Source organism: Talpa occidentalis, unplaced genomic scaffold (assembly GCF_014898055.3).
Source record: "Talpa occidentalis isolate TD23 unplaced genomic scaffold, MPIMG_talOcc4v2.1 talOcc4.7, whole genome shotgun sequence".
Lineage (NCBI taxonomy): Eukaryota > Metazoa > Chordata > Mammalia > Eulipotyphla > Talpidae > Talpa > Talpa occidentalis.
Genome location: NW_023605083.1, coordinates 84,115,593 through 84,135,514, shown reverse-complemented (window position 1 = coordinate 84,135,514; position 19,922 = coordinate 84,115,593). Strand labels below are relative to the sequence as shown.

Here is a 19,922-nt window from a genome sequence, read left to right as displayed (position 1 = left end):
CCGCGCGGCGGGGAGGGGGCGCGGGGAGCGGGGCAGAGTTTGTAGCCCTTGGCCCTGCGGCATCATGGGGCTTGTAGTCCACCTCGTGGAGCTGGGGTGGCGGGGGGCCGCAGAGGGTCCCGCACGGTCTCCCGCGCCTCCCGCGAGCTGCAGACGGCGCCTCCGGCCAAACGGTGCCAGCGCCCCGACACCCGCGGCTGGGGCGCCACCCGGCCGCTGGCGTTTTGCCTTTCACGAGGGAGGGGGCTCCAGGCCTCGTTCGGTGTTAGGACGAAGGGGAAGGTGTGGCCTTCAGGATGGAGTTTGGGTGGGGGGAAAGTGAGGAGGGGTCCAGATAGCCAGAAAACAGCGACGATGGGGGGAGCGAGGGAGGGAGGGACTCAGAAAGGTGGGAGACATTAGTACCAAGGGTTATTTGAGTAACCAGGGGTCTGGCACTTGAAATTTCATGGAGTAGCCTTCCCTGTCCTGTTGTACGATTTAACTCCATCTGCCACAGCTGCTCTTAGAAAGAGAATGTACACGAAGCTGGGAGAACAGCCCTGCCCCAGAACTGTCCTCTGCAAGGACCGGAGTAGGGTTCGCCAGAGAAAGCAGCAGGTGGCAGCTCCCCACATCCACCTCAGGTGGTCCCCTGAGGAGAGGAAGTGACTGATTCCAGACTGTCTCCTTCCTGAATAACCCCAGGGCGGAGAGGTCCTTCCAGAAGGGTTCCTGCAGACGCTGTGATAAAAGTGAGATTGGTCTCTGCCGGCTGCCCTACTGCAAGGACTGGTGGAACTAGAGGCTTGGCTCAGTCCCTCGAGGGTGAAGAGACTGGGATGTTAGAGGCAACTGAATTAGAATCTTCCTTACTCTGTGATTTTAAGCCAATTGCTTCATTTTTCTGGTTCCTCAGACCACTCACCTTTAAAATGAAGCTCTGGATACTATTTCCTGTGGTGACTTAGGACAGATATTGCCCTGGAAACTGAGCGTTGCTCCCCCGACCAGACTGAGACAGGTGGCAGAACCAGGCACAGCGCCTTCGTGAACCCACCTTAGAACCAGACGGGAATAAGGGATTCCACGCCAGCCCGACACAGAGCAATCCAAGACGCGTTTGTGTGGGAGGTGCTTGCAAAAGCTTGCAAACTCTCCCCGCCTCTCCCGGGTTTCTTTGTGTGGTCCTCTTTCCTTCCTCCTCCACACCCTGAGGTGCCAGGCCCGGGCGGGAAAGGGTGAGGGAGGAGTGGACAGCCTCGCCCCTTTCTCCAGCCTGGGAGGAGCCAACGGCGTCTACGTCCGCCGGGGACAGTGCCCACCTCGACCACAAGGGGTCAGCAGAGTGTCGTGGTTGCAGCCAGAGTTGGGGAGGGGGCTAGAGCTGGCGAGGGGAGGCTAGGAGTGGCTGAGAGAATGCCTGCACATCTCCTCATTAAATTGTTTTAGAACCTTGTGTGTGACTTCTCTTTAACTGTCCTGCTTCCTGGGGGTGATGACAACTCCCGAAGGGAAATCCTGAAGTCCTTTCCTCCCTAATCCCAGGCCCAAAAGCTGGGCCGGGACTGGGGGCTTTGGGGAAGAAAGTTTGGAGAATGGATCCATTCTGGGCCACTCCCAGGTAATGGGGAGCCAACTCGGAGATAGGGCTGGACGTGGAGAGACAGGGTGAATCATCCTTACCCTGCAAAATATTAGAGCTCAAGGAGGGGGGAGTTTGACATGGGTTAGGGGCCCTGGCCTCTGGGCAGCCGGGCTGTGTTTGCCAGGGGGCCCATAGATTCAACCCAGGTAGCTTTTCCTGTGGCCTGCGCGCTCCAGCTGCCACGTGCTCGAGACGCGCCCACACAGCAAGAGAAACAAAGACAGCCAAGTGATGGGGCTGCCAGCAGCCGCCTCGCCATTTAATAAATGAAATTCCATGGCTGGGGTCGATGGGGGTGAATGGGTCGCCACCGCTGGTGGGCCTTATGCCAGTACGGGCAGCCAGGCCACTCCTGTCGCCCTGGTTGGGGCTACTAAGTCCAAGGACTGACACTGGGTGCGGTGCAGAATGGGGCAGTAAGTGGTGTTTTCCCCTACAAGCTCCCCTCCCCCTGATGTATCTTTGCTGGCAGTAGCTCCGCCTACTGAGTCTGGCCAAGGGGGGTGTGGGGGGAGGTGGAAGGGAGACCTGCAAGATTTTTTTTAAGGTGTGATTATAAATAAACCTCGTGGATGGCGATTTCAAACAAACTTGTCAATCTGGGCTGCAGCAAAAGGCGATGGAGGCAGCTTTTGCATGTATTTCGGGTGGTGTGACTCATGAGCATTACTTGTCTCCCCCAGGGAAGCAGTCTGCCCACCCACAAATCACTGCTGCTCAGGCACCGCTGGGATAAAATCGACCAACTCCCGCACCCCTGCCCAAGGACTCGCCCCTCCCCCGGTATCTGAGCAGAGGTCTCCCAGCCTTTCGGAACCCTCTTTTAGTTGTGTCACCATTGACCTAAGCCCCCCAGCCTGATCTCAGTCAGGCACCTCTGCCCTCTCCCCACAGAGTGCTCTGGCCTTTTGCTGCTGCAGAGGTGGGGGCTGGGTGCACAAGGGGCACACGTGTATGGGGGAGCATGCTCAGTGCACCCACATGAGTCCAGCGTGCCTTTGCTCCCTGTCCTACCTCACTGCCCCCACCCCCGCTGAGTCTCCATGTGAAGTCCTGGAGGAAAGGCCACCACAAAACAAGGTCCCTGTGTGTAAAATACACATGTCACGGACAAGCACCTCCGGTGGCCCAGAAAAACCTGGATGTTACTGCACAGATGCCAAATGGATACTATTGCACACAGGCAGTGGTCACTCCTCGGGAGGTCTTTAAAAACCGCCCGGCTTCTTCCTCTGAGGGTGGAAGCATGGAAGAGAGAGATGTATTTTCAGTCTAGAGGCAGGGAATAAACTCCATGACCTCTGTGGCACCTGGGCCTCCATATTGCTGGCGGAGTGCGTCGTCAGCAAGGGTGTGACCACGCACACACCTGTACACACAGATGTGGACACCTGGGGCCAGGACGTGCACTTCATCCCAAACAGATTGTCGGGCTCCCCGACACACCACAGCCCCTTGAGGAGGAGGGAGGTCCAGGCCTCCAGCTCTTCACTCTCTTCCCCAGCCCCAGGGATCACCGTCCCTCGGCCCCAGACCCCCCGGCCGCTCCCCGACTCCGGAGAGAGGGGGCGGGGCCTGGGAGGGTGACTCACGCTGCCTCCGGGCCAGGGAGCGCGGGAGCGGACTCTAGGGCCGCCGGCGGCGCGGCCGCTCGGGATCCCGCGGCCGCGCGGCCCCTTTAAGCGCCCCCGCCCTCTTCCGGCCGGGCTCCGGGCTTCCTTTCTCCGGGAGGCGCGGCCGGGCGGCGGGGCGCGGGTGCGGGCCGCCCCTCCCCCGTGGGCTGGGCCTGCGCCGCTTCCTGCAGGAGCGGCCGGGAGCCGCGCAGGGGGCGGAGAGAGCGAGCGGCGGGCGGCGCGGGGCGGCGCGGGGCGGCGCGGGGCGGAGGGCGCCGGAGGGCGAGCGGGCGGGCGGGCGGGCACGGCGGGTTCCGGGCCAGCCCCGGGCGGACGGTTGGCGGGCGCGCGGAGCCGAGCCGGGGCCGAGCCGGAGCCGGGCCGGGCAGCAGGGGCCGCCGCCACCGGGCCCGCCGCCCGCGCCCCCCACGCTGGCCCAGAGGGCTGCGGCCGCGTCGCCGCTGAGGATGTCCCGGAAGGGGCCGCGAGCGGAGGTGTGTGCGGACTGCAGCGCCCCGGGTAAGCGGCCGGGCCGGGGGCGGGACCGCGCACCGAGGGCGCCGCCGGGCGGGCTCCGGGCCTGGCGGGAGCGCCGTGCGGGGCCGGAGGGCGGGGCGGGGCTGGGGGCTGCGGCCTCTGGCCTCGGGCCTCGGCCCCCGCCCGGGCCGCGGCGGCGTCCTTGGAGGGGGGGCCGGCCCGGGGGCCGCGGCTCCCGCGCGTCCGTGGACGAGCGAGGAAGGACATTCCCGGCGCGCCTCCCACCCCTCAGCTTGAGGGAGGCGGGCGGCTCACTGCGCCCCCATCTCAATATCCAAAGGGAAGCGCCAGCCGGGTGGCAGGAGGGCTGTGGCGGAGGCCGGCTGGGGTAGGAGGAGGGGGCGAGTGTGGTTTTGTGTCATCTCAGTGCCGCCCCCGCGTCTTGCACCTGCTGCTCTCATGGTCTGCGCGCCCGCACGAGTGGTGGAGGGCAAGGGGCAGAGAGCTGAGCAGATGGACCAGAGGGGCCTGAGGAGGTGGCGACTTCCAGGACTCCCTGCTCCTGCCTCCCAAGGCTGGGGCTCCTCGCAGGGCCTGGTGTTCGGGGCCTGTCCAAGCCTGGGCATCTTACCCGGAGGCGTCCCCAGGCTGCATAGGTACCCGGAACAACTAGACTAGGCTTTTCCTGTGCCCCAGCAAGGCCTGCAGGAGAAGATGGGCTTGGCATTGTACGAACCTGAGCACTGATGCTGCTGGTCCCCTAATCCAGTCTGGCCTGAAGTGGGGAGGGGGCCGTGGCAGGGGTGCCTAGATTCCTGGGATAGAGCTGGCTTTCCTCCTGGCTGTATTTACCGTGGTGTTTTCCTTCTTCCCAGCAGAGTCAGGCCCAAGCTGGTGTGAAACTCCCCTGACTTGCTGAGGAAATGAGAATCAGTGACCCTAGAGGCTGCTCCCTTCTGATGTGGGAGGACACTGTCAAAGATGGGGCTCAGCAGCTGGCCTGGGGAAGGAAGTTCTGGCCCTTGTCCATCCTTTCCTTGGAAAAGGAGTTATCTCTCAGGGATACCGCTGGGCTGGGCCGGGGGGGGGGGTGTCTGTGAATATTGGGGGATTATGGGCACAATTTAAGTGTGAGTGTGGGGTGCTTTTTCTGTGTGGACCCGAAACTTCCAGCCACCCCTTAGAATAAATAGCTCAGGATCCCAAAAAGTTGAGGCCCACAGATGCTCGGTGGCTCTGATGGCTCCAAGCTAAAGAGTTTGGAAACTGTGTGCCTGGCAGAGGCATGGTACTCTGTGGGTGATTATGACCCTGAGGCCACCTCTCAGGACCTGCCATGGTCAGGAGGGCCCTGAAGGAAGTAACTGCATATATGTCCTTACTCTTGACTAAGTGTCAACTCTCAACCCCTTTCCCCAATCTCAGGTAGGTTTGGGGATGGAAGAGCTCAGAAGAGAGCTTGCCTTCTGTATGTCAGTCCCAGGCTGTCCTGCACTTCTGCTGGGCAGGCATATTTTGGGAAACGGGAGGGGGAATAGGGGACACAGAGTAGGCCTTAGCAGATACCCTATGGGGAGTCTGGATTTTAGTATTGCCTTGGTTTCCAGCTTACTCTGTGACCATGGCAAAACTTTCCTCACTCTGGGCCTCTGGTTCCTCAACTATGGGGCAAAGAAGTTGGAGTAGAAATGGCTTATGGGAACCCTCTCAGCTCAAGTCTGTGGCCCTGATTCTAGGTCAGAGGGACATAGAGTGGCATCAGCAACACGGTTGTCCTTTCTGAGTTGCATTTAACTGTTTGACTGAAGCCTCTGCATACCCAGTGCATTTGAGGAGGAGTGGTGTGCACCTGATGTGTTCAACTGCCCAGCCTCTATCCTTGGTCCTCATCCTGCAAAGGCGTTGGTGCCTGTGCACCTTCTTTCTCCCAATCCATAATACAGGTCAAAAAGAAACAGGTGGTAAGAAGGTAAGATGGGCAGAGTGCTGACAAAGTCTTACTCATCACCCAATAGAGCAGGTGCCCCCAATGTTTGGATGTTTGTCAGGACCCCAGCTGGCTACTTGGGACGACCCCTATCCCCCCGGAACTGTAGCAGCCCAAGTAAGAGTGGCTTAAGGGTAACGAGCTGGCAGTCTGGAACCCAGGCCCAGAGACTTATCCCAGTGTATATCCCCGACCCAGAGTCATCGGCTTCTTTCACTGTGATGGAACCATGTGGTCCCAGCCCTCAGAGTAAGGGTTGATTTGGGGGCATTGTGTTGGTGAAAGTGAGGTACAGACTGACCGTGAAGGAAAGCCCCCTGTCCTCCTGCTCCTAGGCCTGGGCACACAGGGGGACAGTATGAATATGCTGTAAGGCAGCTGGACATGGCATGACTGCTCTGGCAGCTGGTGTCAGGCACTGTCTATGTCCCTGCTGGCCTTGGGAATCGACCAGAGGGGAAGGGGCTAGGGAACTCTGGGCAATGTGTGTTCCCCCTTCTTTTCCTTCCAGTCAACCTGCCACACAATCCCAACTTGAGACTGCCTGGCCCTGCTTCTTATCCTGGGGGCCTCCAGCTCGACCTTTCTGCTTTGCCAGCCCCAGGCACAGAAGCCATGGCAGCTGTCAGGCCATCCCACAGGCCCCTCAGATGTGCAATACTGGCCACTGGCTATGCCCATGGGACAGGACAACCTGCAGGCTCATTTCTCTCTTCATAACGTAGATTTTGGGGGTGGAGTGAATGGTGAGATTTTCTTCCTCTTTCATTGAGGTATAGTCATCTCTTCTTATCTAGGTTTTCAGAGGTTTCAATTCTTGCAGTCAAGCACAGTTAGAAAATATTATGTATATAAGTTAGAGAGATTACATTCATGTAACTTCTATTATAGTGTATATATATATATTTTAAGATTTATTTTTATTTATACAAGTGCCGGGGTACAGGCCAGATGCGCAGGAGGGTGAGAGGATTCACCAGAGACAGAGTGGGGAACAGAACAGGCAGACTGACGAAATACACTGCTGAGGGGAGCAGCGGGCGAGACAGGAGAGATCTGCTGGCCATGTGGGCTGTTCCAAGGCCGGTGGGGATCGAACCAGCACTGCAGAGGCTGTGGACAGCTTCACAGCACTGTGCTCAACCGCCTATGCCACCAGGGAGGCCCTATTATAGTATATTTTTATAGTTCTATTTTTTTTTTTTAAGATTTATTTACTTATTTATGCAAGCACTGGGTACAGTCAGAAGCACTGGAGGGTGAAAGAATTCACCAGAGCCAGAGCGGGGAGCAGAGCAGGCAGAAGGACCGAAGTACACTGCTGAGGGGAGCAGCGGGCGGCAGGAGAGGTCTGCGCGCCATGTGGGACCCTCCTCCGGTGGCCGGAGGGCAGCCGGGGATCGAACCGGCGCTGCAGTGGCTGCGGGCAGCTTCGCAACCCAGCGCTCAACCGCTGCGCCACCGGGGAGGCCCTATAGTTCTATTTTATTATTAGCAATTCTTGTTAACCTCTTATGTAAACTAAATAATCTTGTAAATTAAGCTGTACTGTAGATATACATGTATAGTCAAAAACAATATATATGGGGTTCAGTACTATCTGTGGTATCAGGCACCTGCTCAGGGTCTTGGAATATCTACCTGCAGATAAGGGACACCACTGTTTAACTTATATATGGCCTGCACCTTACTGTTTAGCTTAGGGGCTGTCACACATGTATATACCTGTGCAGTCACCATTTCTGTCAAGAGAGAGAACATTTCCATCACTCTGGGGAGGCTTTGTGCCCCCTCCAAGTTAGTGCCCCTGAAAGGTGGCCACCATTCTGGTCTCTGTCTCCAGGGATTACTCTCGCCTGCTTTCCAGATGGTGGGCTTCTCCCTCTTGTCTAGGAAGGAAGATCTGATCTCTGGCACAGGAGAAACTGGCGCTTATAGCAGACTTACTAGAGGGGGCTTTGGATGGTGATCTGAATTCACTGGCTTAGTAAAGGCTTCCCTGGGGATGGCACTGGTTAACTAACATTACCCCAGGACCCTCCTGCCATTTACCCATACTGTTCGCCCACCCTCACTAGAGGCAGGTGGACCGGGGCGGGGGCGAGGGGGGGGCTGAGTTTACCATATCCCCTAGCCCTTATGTTCCCCATCCCTTCAGCCCTGGGTTTGGACCAGATGGCCTCTTGGGGGCAAGAGGTCCCTTAGCCTTCAGCTACAATAGCTTTTTGACTTTCAGAAATCCTTTCTGGGTCTTTTGTTTAGGAATTGGCCTAGTTGGGCCTTGGGACCGCCTGTAATGGTGTTGGGGTGCACGCATCCATCACCTGTGTGTGTCTAGAACTGAGCTGGCACCAGTTTGCCCTCGAGCAAAACAGTGTCCCTCTGCCTACCCGCCCCCCTCCCCCCCCAATTCTGGTCGCAGTAGAAGAGAAGGAGGACCCGTCCTCCCAAGCCTGCGGAGTGTCGAATAGTCTTCAACCATATTGCCCGGATCCAGGTCTCTTGGTTACTGCCATATTTAGGGCTCCCCATGTCTGGTCTGGCCCTGGATATCTGGCTGGTCTTTCCAGACCTGGCTTCTCTGGTAGGGCCACAGGCCTGGGGTGGAGGCCACAGGGCAGCCCATTTATGATCCTGGCCTGGGCGGCTCCCCGTTTACAGGAAACCCCACCATTTCAACAAGAGGAATTTAGGCTGCGTCATTTCCAGCTTCCTGCCTGGGCTGCCGGAGGTGGCTGGTGGGCAGACCCCTGACCCAGTGGTGTTTGAGAGTAGGAGAGGGAGCTTTCCGTGTCTGAGGGTACCTCACTATCTGGGTAAAGCCAAGACTCCCCCTGTTGGCACAAATGGTAGGTCCCTGGAATTCACTCCACAGGAAGGTGTATGGCAGGCATCTTGTGTATCCCTCTATTGCCCTGGTTTTTTGGGAAGGGATTCCTAAAGAAGCCCAGCCCCAAATTCCTGTGCCCCCTCTTGCTGCCTATTTCTGCATGGTGGAGGGGACACTCTGGGCAAAGCTCAGGCTGGACACTGACTCAGTCTCCTTAAAATTTTCCTGGGAACTTTGATAGAAATCTTTGTGGGATGAGTCTGAGAATTGCTTTCTGGTTGGGAGAGCCCTTTCTCCCAAGTGTGCCCCTCCCCGAGGAGCCCCACTTCTGGACTCTCTGGACATTATGGGTAGACAGAGAGCCAGCCTACTCCCCCTACCCCCAGGACAGGGCTTCCTGAGCCAGGGCGGTGGGGGGCCTGGGCAGAGCACAGTGTCCTGGGAGAGAGGCTCCCTGCCCCCACTCTCTGAGGCACACAATGGCTGCTTTCTCCCCTATGACCTTTCCAGAGCCCGAGCTGTATGCAGCTGTCTCCTCCCCTTTCCCAAGGGGCCTGGGATGGGTGGCATCTCCCCTGCCCTTGAGAACCCAGGAGCTCCCACCCTGTTCTGATTGTCTTTTTTATTTCCAAAGTCCACTTCTCCCCAAGGAGTGGAGAGTGACTCCCTTCCAGTCCTCTCACCTACTTGGGGCTTCCTCTTTGGGGTAGCGGGAGAGGGATAGTATCAGTTATACACATGGCCTAGTCTCTGGACTCTGAGTACCCTTGTCCACATTCCAGAAACCCTACTCAACATTAGCTAGCTGTGTGACCTTGAGCAAGCCCTCTGACCTCTCTGAGCCACTGCCTCATCAGTAAAGTTAGTGTAGCTTTCCCCACCCTGCCTGACAGTTGTGAAAGGTGTCATGCATACAGAACCCTGCTGGTACACAGTTGGTGCTCAGTCAGTGTTCCTTGCTTTTTCCATCCCTCTTAAGAGGGGTTCCAGCTCACTCCATCAGCAATAGTGGCAAGAGGTTTCAGGCATGAAAAGGCCTCTTGCCTGCCAGGATGGCGGTAAAGGCAGGAGCTTGTGGAGGGGCCTACTGGGCCAGAAAGGGGAGGGGGGCAGTGGTTCCAGTAGAAGCCCAGACACAAGGCAGATATGGCACCCCTAACACAATTGAAGTGTCACAGTTGGGTGCCACGTCTGAGTGTAGCCTTGGAGTTGCATTCCTTAGGGAGTCCTTCCTTCCAGAGGAAGGGCTGGGGCAGCAGACTCATTACCTGGGGGAAGGCTGTGAGACCAGCAGCTGTGGCTGCAGGACAGGAAACTGTGCCACTGAGCAGGGCCCTGGGGACCATACATCCTCAGAGGCAAGGATGGCTAGGAAGGGTAGGCCCTGGCTCTGTGTCTTGCTGGCTGCCAGTCTTTGGGGAAATCCCTTCCACCACTGTAGCTCAGCTAGCCGACCTTCTGGGCACCAAAAGAGTGACTGCATTGTGGGGAGTACATATGGTCCCCTATTTTATGATTTTTTTCACTTTATGATGGTGTGAAAATGATATAAATTCAGTAGAAACTGAACTTCAATTTTTGTTTTATTTTTTTAAGATTTGTTTATTTATGCATATAAGAACTGGGGTCTAGGCCAGAGGTGTGGGGGAGTGAGAGGATTCACCAGAGACAGAGTGGGGAGCAGAACAGGCAGCTCTACTGAAATACGCTGCTGAGGGGAGAAGCGGGTGAGACAGGAGAGGTCTGCCAAGCCATGTGGGTCACCTTCCGTGGCTGAGGATCGAACTCTTGCTGCAGTGGCTGCCGACAGCTTGATATTGCTGAGACTTAACCCCTTGTGCCACCAGGGAGACCTAGGTCAGGTTTATTAAATGCATTTTTGACTTATTGTGGGTTTGTCAGGATGGTTTGTCCTAAGCCTCGAGCTGGCCCAGAGTGGTGCTGGAGAGGATCTATCTATCGTGGGACCGTGGCTGACCCTTGTCCCCACCCTGCAGACCCTGGCTGGGCCTCCATCAGCAGGGGTGTGCTGGTGTGTGACGAGTGCTGCAGTGTGCACCGGAGTCTGGGACGCCACATCTCCATCGTCAAGCACCTTCGCCATAGCGCCTGGCCTCCCACGCTGCTGCAGGTATGGGACTGGGCTGGTGCTTCTTACTGGCACTGGCACATTCCTGCATCAACCCAGGGCAGAGCCTCACCCTGACTTTCCACCCATTCCCCCCACCTACACAGAGTGGAGGCTTCTAGGACTTCAGTCCTATAGACCTGGGCACTCTCCTCAGCTCTGCCACTCACGACCTTGCCACACACCATTCAGCAAGTGGCTTATCCTCTCTGAACCTCAGCCTGCTCATGTACCCGAAGTGCCAAACAGATCCGATATTCTTGGGTGGCCTGGCTGGAGGGAGGTGTGATGGTACCAGGCACACAGCAGGTCCCTTGGCCCTATTTCTAGCTACACCTGTTGCAGCGACCACTCAAAGGTGTTTCTCCTAGTGCCCAGCACACAGTGGGCCCTCTCACTTGGCATCTCTCCTCTGCAGATGGTGCACACGCTCGCCAGCAACGGGGCCAACTCCATCTGGGAGCATTCCCTGCTGGACCCCGCACAAGTGCAGAGTGGCCGGCGCAAAGCCAACCCCCAAGACAAAGTCCAGTGAGTTGGGCTGGACAGGTGGTGCACAGGGGCCTCTTGGTCTGTGACAAAGGCCTAGGAGGTGCAGGTGACTGACCTCTCCTACCCTGCTCCCCATTTCCTCCCGCATGCCCCATGCAGCCCCATCAAGTCAGAGTTCATCAGGGCCAAGTACCAGATGTTGGCGTTTGTGCACAAGCTTCCCTGCCGGGACGATGATGGAGTCACTGCCAAAGACCTCAGCAAGGTTTGAGGGGCCCCACAATGAATGGGTGGGCCTGCCTCCTTCTTACACATGACACATTAAGGCTTTTCCTACGTTACCACTGTGCCCCCGGCCCCAAGAACAGTGTGATCTGGCAAGAACAGTGGGCACAGAAGAAGGGTAATAGTCCATGGGCAGGCTGCATGTGGTTAAGGCCACTCAGCTCCCCAGTGGACTTGCGTGGCTAAAACGCCTCAGCTGCTTCTCCAAAGCTGGGAATACTTGAGTAGTTCTATAACCTTACAGACCTTATTTCCTCATGTGTAAAATGGGGAAGAAATGATAGCATCCACCTCATAGATACCGTGTTCAAGCACCCAGCACATGGTAGCTGGTGACCGATGGCTGTTATTATTGACATTAACTTCTGTGAGCCTCTTGAAACTGGTAGGAGTCCAGGAGCTACTAGACTTAGTGCAGTTTGAGGGGCAGGGCCTCAGGCACACACATATCTGTTGCACACTCTACTCCTTGCAGCAACTGCACTCAAGCGTGCGGACAGGCAATTTGGAGACATGTCTGCGCCTGCTGTCCCTGGGTGCCCAGGCCAACTTCTTCCACCCAGAGAAGGGCACCACACCTCTGCACGTGGCTGCCAAGGCGGGGCAGACGCTCCAGGCTGAGCTTCTTGTAGTGTATGGGGCTGACCCTGGCTCTCCTGACGTTAATGGCCGCACACCCATTGACTATGCCAGGTGAGGGTCTGCTGAAGGGTGAGGCTTGGCGGGTGGGGGTGCGGACTGCTCCTGCAGTGCTGAGCCATGCCCCCACCCCACAGGCAGGCGGGGCACCATGAACTGGCTGAAAGGCTAGTCGAGTGCCAGTATGAGCTCACTGACCGGTTGGCCTTCTATCTCTGTGGACGCAAGCCAGGTGAGCAGAGTGCAAGGCAGGCCTGGCTAGGCCAGGCAGGTGGGACCCAGACACACCCCAGCAGCAGGTGCCATGGTGACAAAGCCGGCTGGGGAACAGCGTTGCTAGGCAACTGGCTCCTGTGAAATTGCTGCAGGCTCTGGGCTGCAGCACTGTTGGGGTAGGGAGTGGGGGTGGGCCCAACTTCCAGCCAGCTCCCAGGGCTCTTAGGGGTGGCCTGCCCTCCTTCCTTTACCTGACACTTATGGGTGCTGAGCCCTCCTCATGGTAGTGAGGTGGGCTCCCAGCAGCTAAAGCCACCCAGTACCAGTGACTTGGCATTTTTATTTTTGTTCAGATCACAAGAATGGGCATTACATCATCCCACAGATGGCTGACAGGTGAGTGCCCACCTGATGTTCTCCAGAGAGGCTGTGGGATGCCATTTGGGTCTCTGAGTCCAGAGCCTCCACCCCTGCCATTCCCCAGGCTGTAGGGGACTAGGGCACCACCTCTTGCCCCTGCCCCCAAAACCCCCCTGGGACTAGAGGCACAAGCATTTCACAGTCCAATCCTCACAGTCCAGACCTCAGTCTCCAGTCCTCACTCTCCAGTGCTGGGCCCTGAGGCATGGAAGAAATGTCAGCACACACCCAGCACAGCCTAAGCTCCAGGCCTGTCAAGTCCATGGGGCTTGTGTACAAGGAACACCCCTGGGAGCAGTGAACACTGGGTTCTGGTTCTGGTGGCTGTGACCCCAAGTAAAAATCTCAAGACAAACTCTGTTCTTAGATAAAAAGATGGTGGGTACACAGATTTGACCCACTTTGGGACTACTGCCAGGCCTGCGGTGTGCTCAAATTGGGCTAGGGGAGGAGGGCACAGGTGTTTCTCATCTGAGGCCCAGGAGACATTTCCACCCGCTTACCCAGCTCACAGGATGGATGCTAGTGCCACCTGGTGGCCACCTCTGATGACCACGTCTGCATGGCAAGCTGTGCCTGCTGGCCTGGATCTGGAAAGAGGTGGCTCCTTCCTCCCCAAGACCTTGCAGGCACCTTGGATCCCTAAATCCAGACCTCCTCTGGTCTCAGACTGCAGGACTACCCCCTACTTTTCTGGTCTAATGCTGCCTGGTGTGTGTGACTGTGTCCATGTGGGTGGGTTTGTGGTAAACACATGGGCACGTACTCAGTGAGATGCTAGCCCAGTGCCTTCCCAGTGCCAACTGCTACACTGGGACGCAGAGATGATCCGGGCCCTTAAGGAGCTGACAGTTGAGAATGAGATGGCCTTTTCAGACAGCCGTAGCCCGGGGGGCGGGAGTGCAGCGAGAGAAGCAAAGGCGCAGATGTTAGAAATGAAGTGGCAGGACTTCAGCAGCTCAGGAGCTTGTTGTGAGAGACAGGGAATCCTAGGAGTAAGACTGGAAGAGACACAGGCAAGAGCAAGGCCAGTCCTATGAGCCCCAAAAGGAACTGCAGCCATCCTGACTGAGGACTGAGAGATTCTAGACACAGGGGTGTGGACTCAGCACTAATGCTTGCTGGCTGTGTGGCTTTAGGCAGGCTACCTAATCTCTCTGAGCCTTGGTCACCTCACCAGGAAATACAGGCAATCATGCTTACCTTTTGGGAGCTGTTCAGAGGATTCAATAAAATAATATATGCACAGCATTTAGCATATTTTCTATGTGAGCTTTTTGTTAATATCTGCCATCCATACTTGGTATTATTGAAGTGTTTTTAAGACCAGAGGTAGAGTAGGTGGATGTGTTGAAAAGATCACCCTGGCTGCTGAATGAAAAGACTGTAAGGGCAAGACTGGAAACAGGAAGATGAACTCAGCCCAGGCAAGAGGAGTGATGGTAGAAGCTGGGGAAAGCGTGGCCAGGGCTAGGGCTTCAGGTGAGGAACAGGTTGAGAGGATGAATTTGGTTTTCTATAATTGGGTCCTGGCGTGTGCACAGAAATAGGTCTGTGTTTGGCACGGGAAAGTGTACTGCCTGCTCCTGGGTAACTGCTCCTCTGTCCTGTTCTTCCCTCTGCTGCCTTCCTCTGGATTTAGATCTCGGCAAAAGTGCATGTCTCAGAGGTATATGGTGCCTGTCGTGGGCACAGGCTCTGGGGGTTGGGTGGGGCCGGGAGGTACCTGGCGTGTGCATCCAAGATGTGGTTTCCCGGGAGCCATGCATGTTTGGGAGGTCACTGTCAGGGGCCTAGCCACGTCCTCATTCCCATCTCGCTCCTTTGTCCTCAGCCTCGACCTGTCCGAGTTGGCCAAAGCTGCCAAGAAGAAGCTGCAGGCAGTGAGTGCTCACATGGGCCCCCAAAACTTGGAGTTGCTCCCCATCTCTGACCCCTTTGCCATCACTACCCTTTCCTCTGGCATGCCCTCTTTTAAGTCTTTGGCCTGCCCCTTTAGACTTCCTGGTCTGTTCTTCACCTTCTTGTCTTTGACCCTGGCTCTGGCCTCTAAAGGCTCCCAGGACCCCACCTTCACCACTGACCTAGGGGGGAGCTCACTGGTCTGGTCTCCTGTCTGTCCTCTCCTGCCTTGGAGCTTGGCATGCAGACCCATATCCCAATTTCCAGTTTGGAAATCATGGGGGCTTGTGGGTGGCACAAGAGACACAAGCAGTTTTGCACCTCATGATATCCTGGTGAGCAAGCCTTGCCGGCATAGGAGGCCAGTGTTGATCTGACAAAGCCTGTGTCCCTCTGCCTCTAGCTCAGTAACCGGCTTTTTGAAGAACTTGCCATGGATGTATATGATGAGGTGGATCGAAGAGAAAATGATGCTGGTGAGCCAGGGCATCGGAGGTCTTGGGTGGCTGGGATAAGAGTACCTACCTGCTGGGGAAGTACTGGGACCTGGTACTAAAAAGGGGTGCCTGAGTTCGCAGCTGCCCAGCAGGCCTGCAGGTAGCCCCTGCCAGCTATGAGTCTCCCTGGGCAGCTTCCCAGTGGACAGGACAGCGTGTGTGCTGAGCCAGAGGCAGCCAGCCTGCTCCCCCCCACCCCCGCCCAAGCCTAGGGCTCATCTCTGCTCTGGCTGCCTCCCACTTTGGCTCTCTCCCCAGTCCTGCTCCACCCCCTGCATCACTCCTTCCTGGCCACAGCCAGATTCCAGCCCAGACTCTGGGTGGGGACTGGCAGGAGGCAGTCGCCTTGTTCAATTCGTCAGTCCCTAGCTTTCTCTCCCAGCCTTGCCCTGACCCAGCCTGGCTTGAGTGTCTGAAGACCACCCATTTTGAACATGAGACACTCAATCGGTGGGTGTGGGGAGATCTAGGAAAACTGTGCCCAGCACCTTCCCACCTCCACCCAGTGGGCCTGGCCACTGTGAAAGAGCTGCTCCTTGCCCCTCCCCCACAGTATGGCTGGCTACCCAAAACCACAGCACTCTGGTGACTGAACGAAGCGCTGTGCCCTTTTTGCCTGTTAACCCCGAATACTCAGCCACACGGAATCAGGTAAGGGGGCTGGCTGGGGGCCTGGGGTGGTGGTCTCCCCTCCTGGGATCAAGCTCTGTGGGCCCTACCCTTACTTGGCCTGCTGTTGTCCAGGCCAGGGCCCAGCTTGCTCTTCTCTGCCCCTAGTCGAGGCTTCCCTTGGGGTCCAGCTGGCACTGGGGTTGGGAATGAGGAAGAGGCTGTTCTTTTGAGCACTCAATGAGCAGCCTCTGGGGGATGTCCCAGTCTGTCCCTGAGAACTCCCCTGGGCACCCTGGAATCTATCATATACCCCACTCCGCCTGGGCCAAGGGAGCAGCCTGGGGCTTCTAATATGGAGGGTAAATCAGATAGCAGGGACCTTGCTGCCTTGCTGAGGTGACCCCACCCCCACCGGTCTCAGCAGCCACGAGGGTGCCCCTCACACCGGCCTGGCGCTCTCTGCCTTACAGGGACGACAAAAATTGGCCCGTTTCAATGCCCGAGAGTTTGCCACCTTGATCATCGACATCCTCAGTGAGGCCAAGCGGAGACAGCAGGGCAAGAGCCTGAGCAGCCCCACAGGTGGGAAGGGTGTGAATGGGGGCGTGGGTGGTAGGAGTTGTTCCAGGACATTGTTTCATCGCTCCCTCTCGAGGGTGACATGATAGGGTGTGTAGCTGGGCTCTGAGTGCCAGGCCTGTACCCTCAGACAATCTCGAGCTGTCTGCGCGGAGCCAGAGTGACCCTGACGACCAGCACGACTACGACAGCGTGGCCTCGGACGAGGACACCGACCAGGAGCCCCTGCGGAGCACCAGCGCGGCTCGGAACAACCGTGCCCGGGTCTGAGCACTTGCCCTCCCAACCCTCCCCAGGCCTACATCAAGGCCCAGCTCTGTCCTCTCATAGCTTAAGCCTCGAGGACAAGGCTGGTTGCAGCCTGGACAGCAGTCCTCTGAGGCATTAGTCCCCTGCCCCGGTGGCTGACTGGCTCGTGTCTTGCTCCGCAGAGCATGGACTCCTCAGACCTGTCCGACGGGGCTGTGACGCTGCAGGAGTACCTAGAGCTGAAGAAGGCTCTGGCCACCTCCGAGGCCAAGGTGCAGCAGCTCATGAAGGTCAACAGTAGCTTGAGTGATGAGCTCCGGAGGCTGCAAAGGGAGGTGAGGAGCTGAAGCCTCAGTAGGAGTTGGGAGGATCACCCCCTCCCTGTCATGGGGGCACTGCCTGGAGCCTCCAGAGTTTCTGACTGCATTTTGCATTCTCAGATCCACAAGCTACAGGCAGAGAACTTGCAGATCCGGCAGCCACCAGGGCCAGTGCCCACACCTCCACTTCCCAGTGAACGGGCAGAACACACGTCCATGGGACCTGGCGGGAGTTCCCACCGCAGGGACCGCCAGGCTTTCTCCATGTATGAGCCAGGCTCTGCCCTGAAGCCCTTTGGGGGGCCACCTGGGGACGAGCTCACCACCCGACTACAACCTTTCCACAGCACCGTGAGTTGCCTATGGGTCTCAGGGCACAGGGAAACGGGGCTGGGGCCACCACAGGACCCTCCTTGATGCCCACTATGCTGACCCCCAGGAGCTGGAGGATGATGCCATCTATTCAGTGCACGTTCCTGCTGGCCTTTACCGGGTAAGCAGGGCCTGGGCAAGGTTCTGAGTCCCTGTGGGTGCCATCCAGGCTTTGTGCTAAAACCTGAGCACAGGGGTTCTCACCCTCACTGTGGGAAAGCTAGAAGTGGGAGGTGAGGAGTAGGAGACACTGACTCCAGACCTGCCTGGGTTTCAGATCCGGAAGGGGGTGTCGGCCTCAGCTGTGCCCTTCACTCCCTCCTCCCCATTGCTCTCCTGCTCCCAAGAAGGAAGCCGCCACACGGTAAATTCTGTGCCCAAGGGATGGGGGCTGTGGGCCCTGAGCATGTATCTTACCTTGTCTACCTTCCCTGCACCCTCCAGAGCAAGCTTTCCCGCCATGGCAGTGGTGCTGACAGTGACTATGAGAACACGCAAAGTGGGGACCCGCTGCTTGGGTGAGGCACCCCAGGGGAAGGAGGTTGAACGGGCCCATGGTGGCTGTGAAGGTGTAGGCAAGCAACCTCACCCTCACGGCTGGAATGTTTCTTTTTCTAACCTGGGGCTTCAGACTGGAAGGGAAGAGGTTTCTAGAGCTGGGCAAGGAGGAAGACTTCCACCCAGAGTTGGAAAGCCTTGATGGAGACCTCGATCCTGGGCTTCCCAGCACAGAGGATGTCATCCTGAAGACAGAACAGGTCACCAAGAACATTCAGGAATTGTTGAGGGCTGCCCAGGAATTCAAGCACGACAGGTATGGGGCTGGGGCACAGGTTCCTATCAGGTCCTGCGGTGCTGCAGAGCGCAAGAGAAGGGCCGGAATGCCACTGTCTCCGGGAATTGTCCTTGAGGGTCCCTGCTAATTTATTCTTTCCCCTCCCCTACAGCTTTGTTCCCTGCTCAGAGAAGATCCATTTGGCTGTGACTGAGATGGCCTCTCTCTTCCCAAAGGTAAAGGGAATAGAGAGGGGAGCAGGATTGGGAGGGCCTCAGGGTGGGGCAGGTGCAAGGAATCTGACCACTACCTGGGTGGAGACTGGAACACATGGGGCCACGCTCACAGCTCATGGTTTGAAGTCCAAGGCCCAAGGCCCTCCTCCTCCTTTCCCTCCCGCCAGAGGCCTGCCTTGGAGCCCGTGCGCAGCTCACTGCGGCTCCTCAACGCCAGCGCCTACCGGCTGCAGAGTGAGTGCCGGAAGACAGTGCCCCCAGAACCTGGCGCCCCTGTGGACTTCCAGCTGCTGACTCAGCAGGTGATCCAGTGCGCCTATGACATCGCCAAGGCCGCCAAGCAGCTGGTGACTATCACCACCCGAGAGAAGAAGCAATGACCACTCTCCCTGTGCCCTCACCCCCACCCTGAGACCTCACTGGCCATGGGAGCTGGGCCACTCCAGACACTAATCCCCACCCCAACAGAGCCACTGGTGCAAGTGCCCTTAGTGTTGCCACTTACCCTGGCAGCCAGGCGCCCTGGTGTTGCCCCCCTCCCCCAAGGATGGGGAAGTGGAGTGGCAGGAGCTTCTGTCCCCCACATTCCATGCACTTCCTTCCTGTACATAGCATCTCCCTCCCCCGTTCTAGCAAGCAGGGGCCTGAAAGGCATCACTCCCAGCCCCTTGCCCTCCAGGCCACCCTCAGCAAGGGGTCAAGTGGGGACACTCCAAGAGGGGCAATTCCCCCTACATGCACCCCACCCCCCCATGAGCCAGTTCAGCCCTATTGGGGGCTGAGCAGGGGCATCCCCATTTGTACATAATCTCTGGATGTCCCTGCCCTGTAGCCACCAGCCCCCTGCTGCTCTCCTTTAATGCCAAACGGCCCCTGCCTAGGGCACAGACTCCAACCTGTGTTCCCGGGGTCCCCAGCAGCAAACACTGGAAAATCTTTTTTTTTTTCCCTCTCTCTCTCTTCCACCCCTTAATTTTAACATTGTGGTAACTGAGTGTGCCTGCGTGTGAATGTGCGGGACGGCAGTGCCGTTCCTGAGGACTGGCCCATCTGGAGCTTTGTGAGGGGTGAGGGGACCAGAGCAGTGGGACCAGCATTGGGGGGCAGCCCCCCTCTTCCCCACCCTGGGGCCAGGGACCATCGGGGCAATCAAGGGTTTGCCCGGTGCCTCCCCTCATCACTCCCCTTAGGTCCCCCCACTCATACCCCTTATCTATGAACTTAAAAAGGAAAACCACTTCCCTCCATCTCGTCTCCCTCCCTGTGGAGGGGGAAAGTGTGCTGGCTGGGGTAGAGAACTGAGCCCCTGAGCCTGGGGCTGGCTCCCCGGGGTCCCTGACTCAGCTAAGAGCCCCTTCCCCAAAACCTCTGAGATGCCAGCACCTGTGTCTGTGGTGTCTGGGTACCCGGAACCTGGGCTGCAGCCTGAGAAGGTTGGAGAGGCAGATGGCAGCGCCCACCAGCTCTTCTGTCCAGCCTTGGTCCTAAGGGGCCAGGTTCTACCTGTGTGGTGGTGGGTGGGCTGTCAAAATGTGTGTCATGTACATTTGTATCAAAAATAAATAAGTGACCATGTGTTGTTTCTGCTGCTTAGAGAACCGAGGGGATGGTGGGGAAGTGCCAGGCATGGGGTTGGCGGGGGGTGGGGGGGGGCAAGCCTGATGGG

At 57.5% G+C, this 19,922-nt stretch overlaps 1 protein-coding gene across 1 annotated transcript; it reads left to right on the top strand.

The window, feature by feature from the left end:
- Positions 1 to 3,429: 3,429 nt before the first annotated feature.
- On the top strand, positions 3,430 to 19,831 carry GIT1 (GIT ArfGAP 1). The gene is made up of 20 exons (XM_037491618.2): positions 3,430 to 3,759; positions 10,532 to 10,665; positions 11,081 to 11,193; positions 11,314 to 11,419; positions 11,915 to 12,132; positions 12,216 to 12,310; positions 12,648 to 12,690; positions 14,549 to 14,597; positions 15,020 to 15,092; positions 15,667 to 15,764; positions 16,196 to 16,307; positions 16,435 to 16,568; positions 16,736 to 16,888; positions 16,994 to 17,224; positions 17,313 to 17,366; positions 17,523 to 17,609; positions 17,690 to 17,763; positions 17,877 to 18,059; positions 18,193 to 18,256; positions 18,424 to 19,831. Exons 1-20 carry the CDS (start codon positions 3,708 to 3,710, stop codon positions 18,634 to 18,636), a joined length of 2,286 nt encoding a protein of 761 aa, XP_037347515.1. The 5' UTR covers positions 3,430 to 3,707; the 3' UTR covers positions 18,637 to 19,831.
- The last annotated feature ends 91 nt before the right edge of the window (positions 19,832 to 19,922 follow it).

Excerpts from the sequence above, each read along its gene's own strand:
- GIT1 (XM_037491618.2), top strand. The coding sequence starts at position 3,708 with ATGTCCCGGAAGGGGCCGCGAGCGGAGGTGTGTGCGGACTGCAGCGCC. Across the intron at positions 15,765-16,195 it reads ACTCAGCCACACGGAATCAG|GGACGACAAAAATTGGCCCG; the intron begins GTAAGGGGGCTG and ends TCTGCCTTACAG. Across the intron at positions 17,764-17,876 it reads AGTGGGGACCCGCTGCTTGG|ACTGGAAGGGAAGAGGTTTC; the intron begins GTGAGGCACCCC and ends CTGGGGCTTCAG.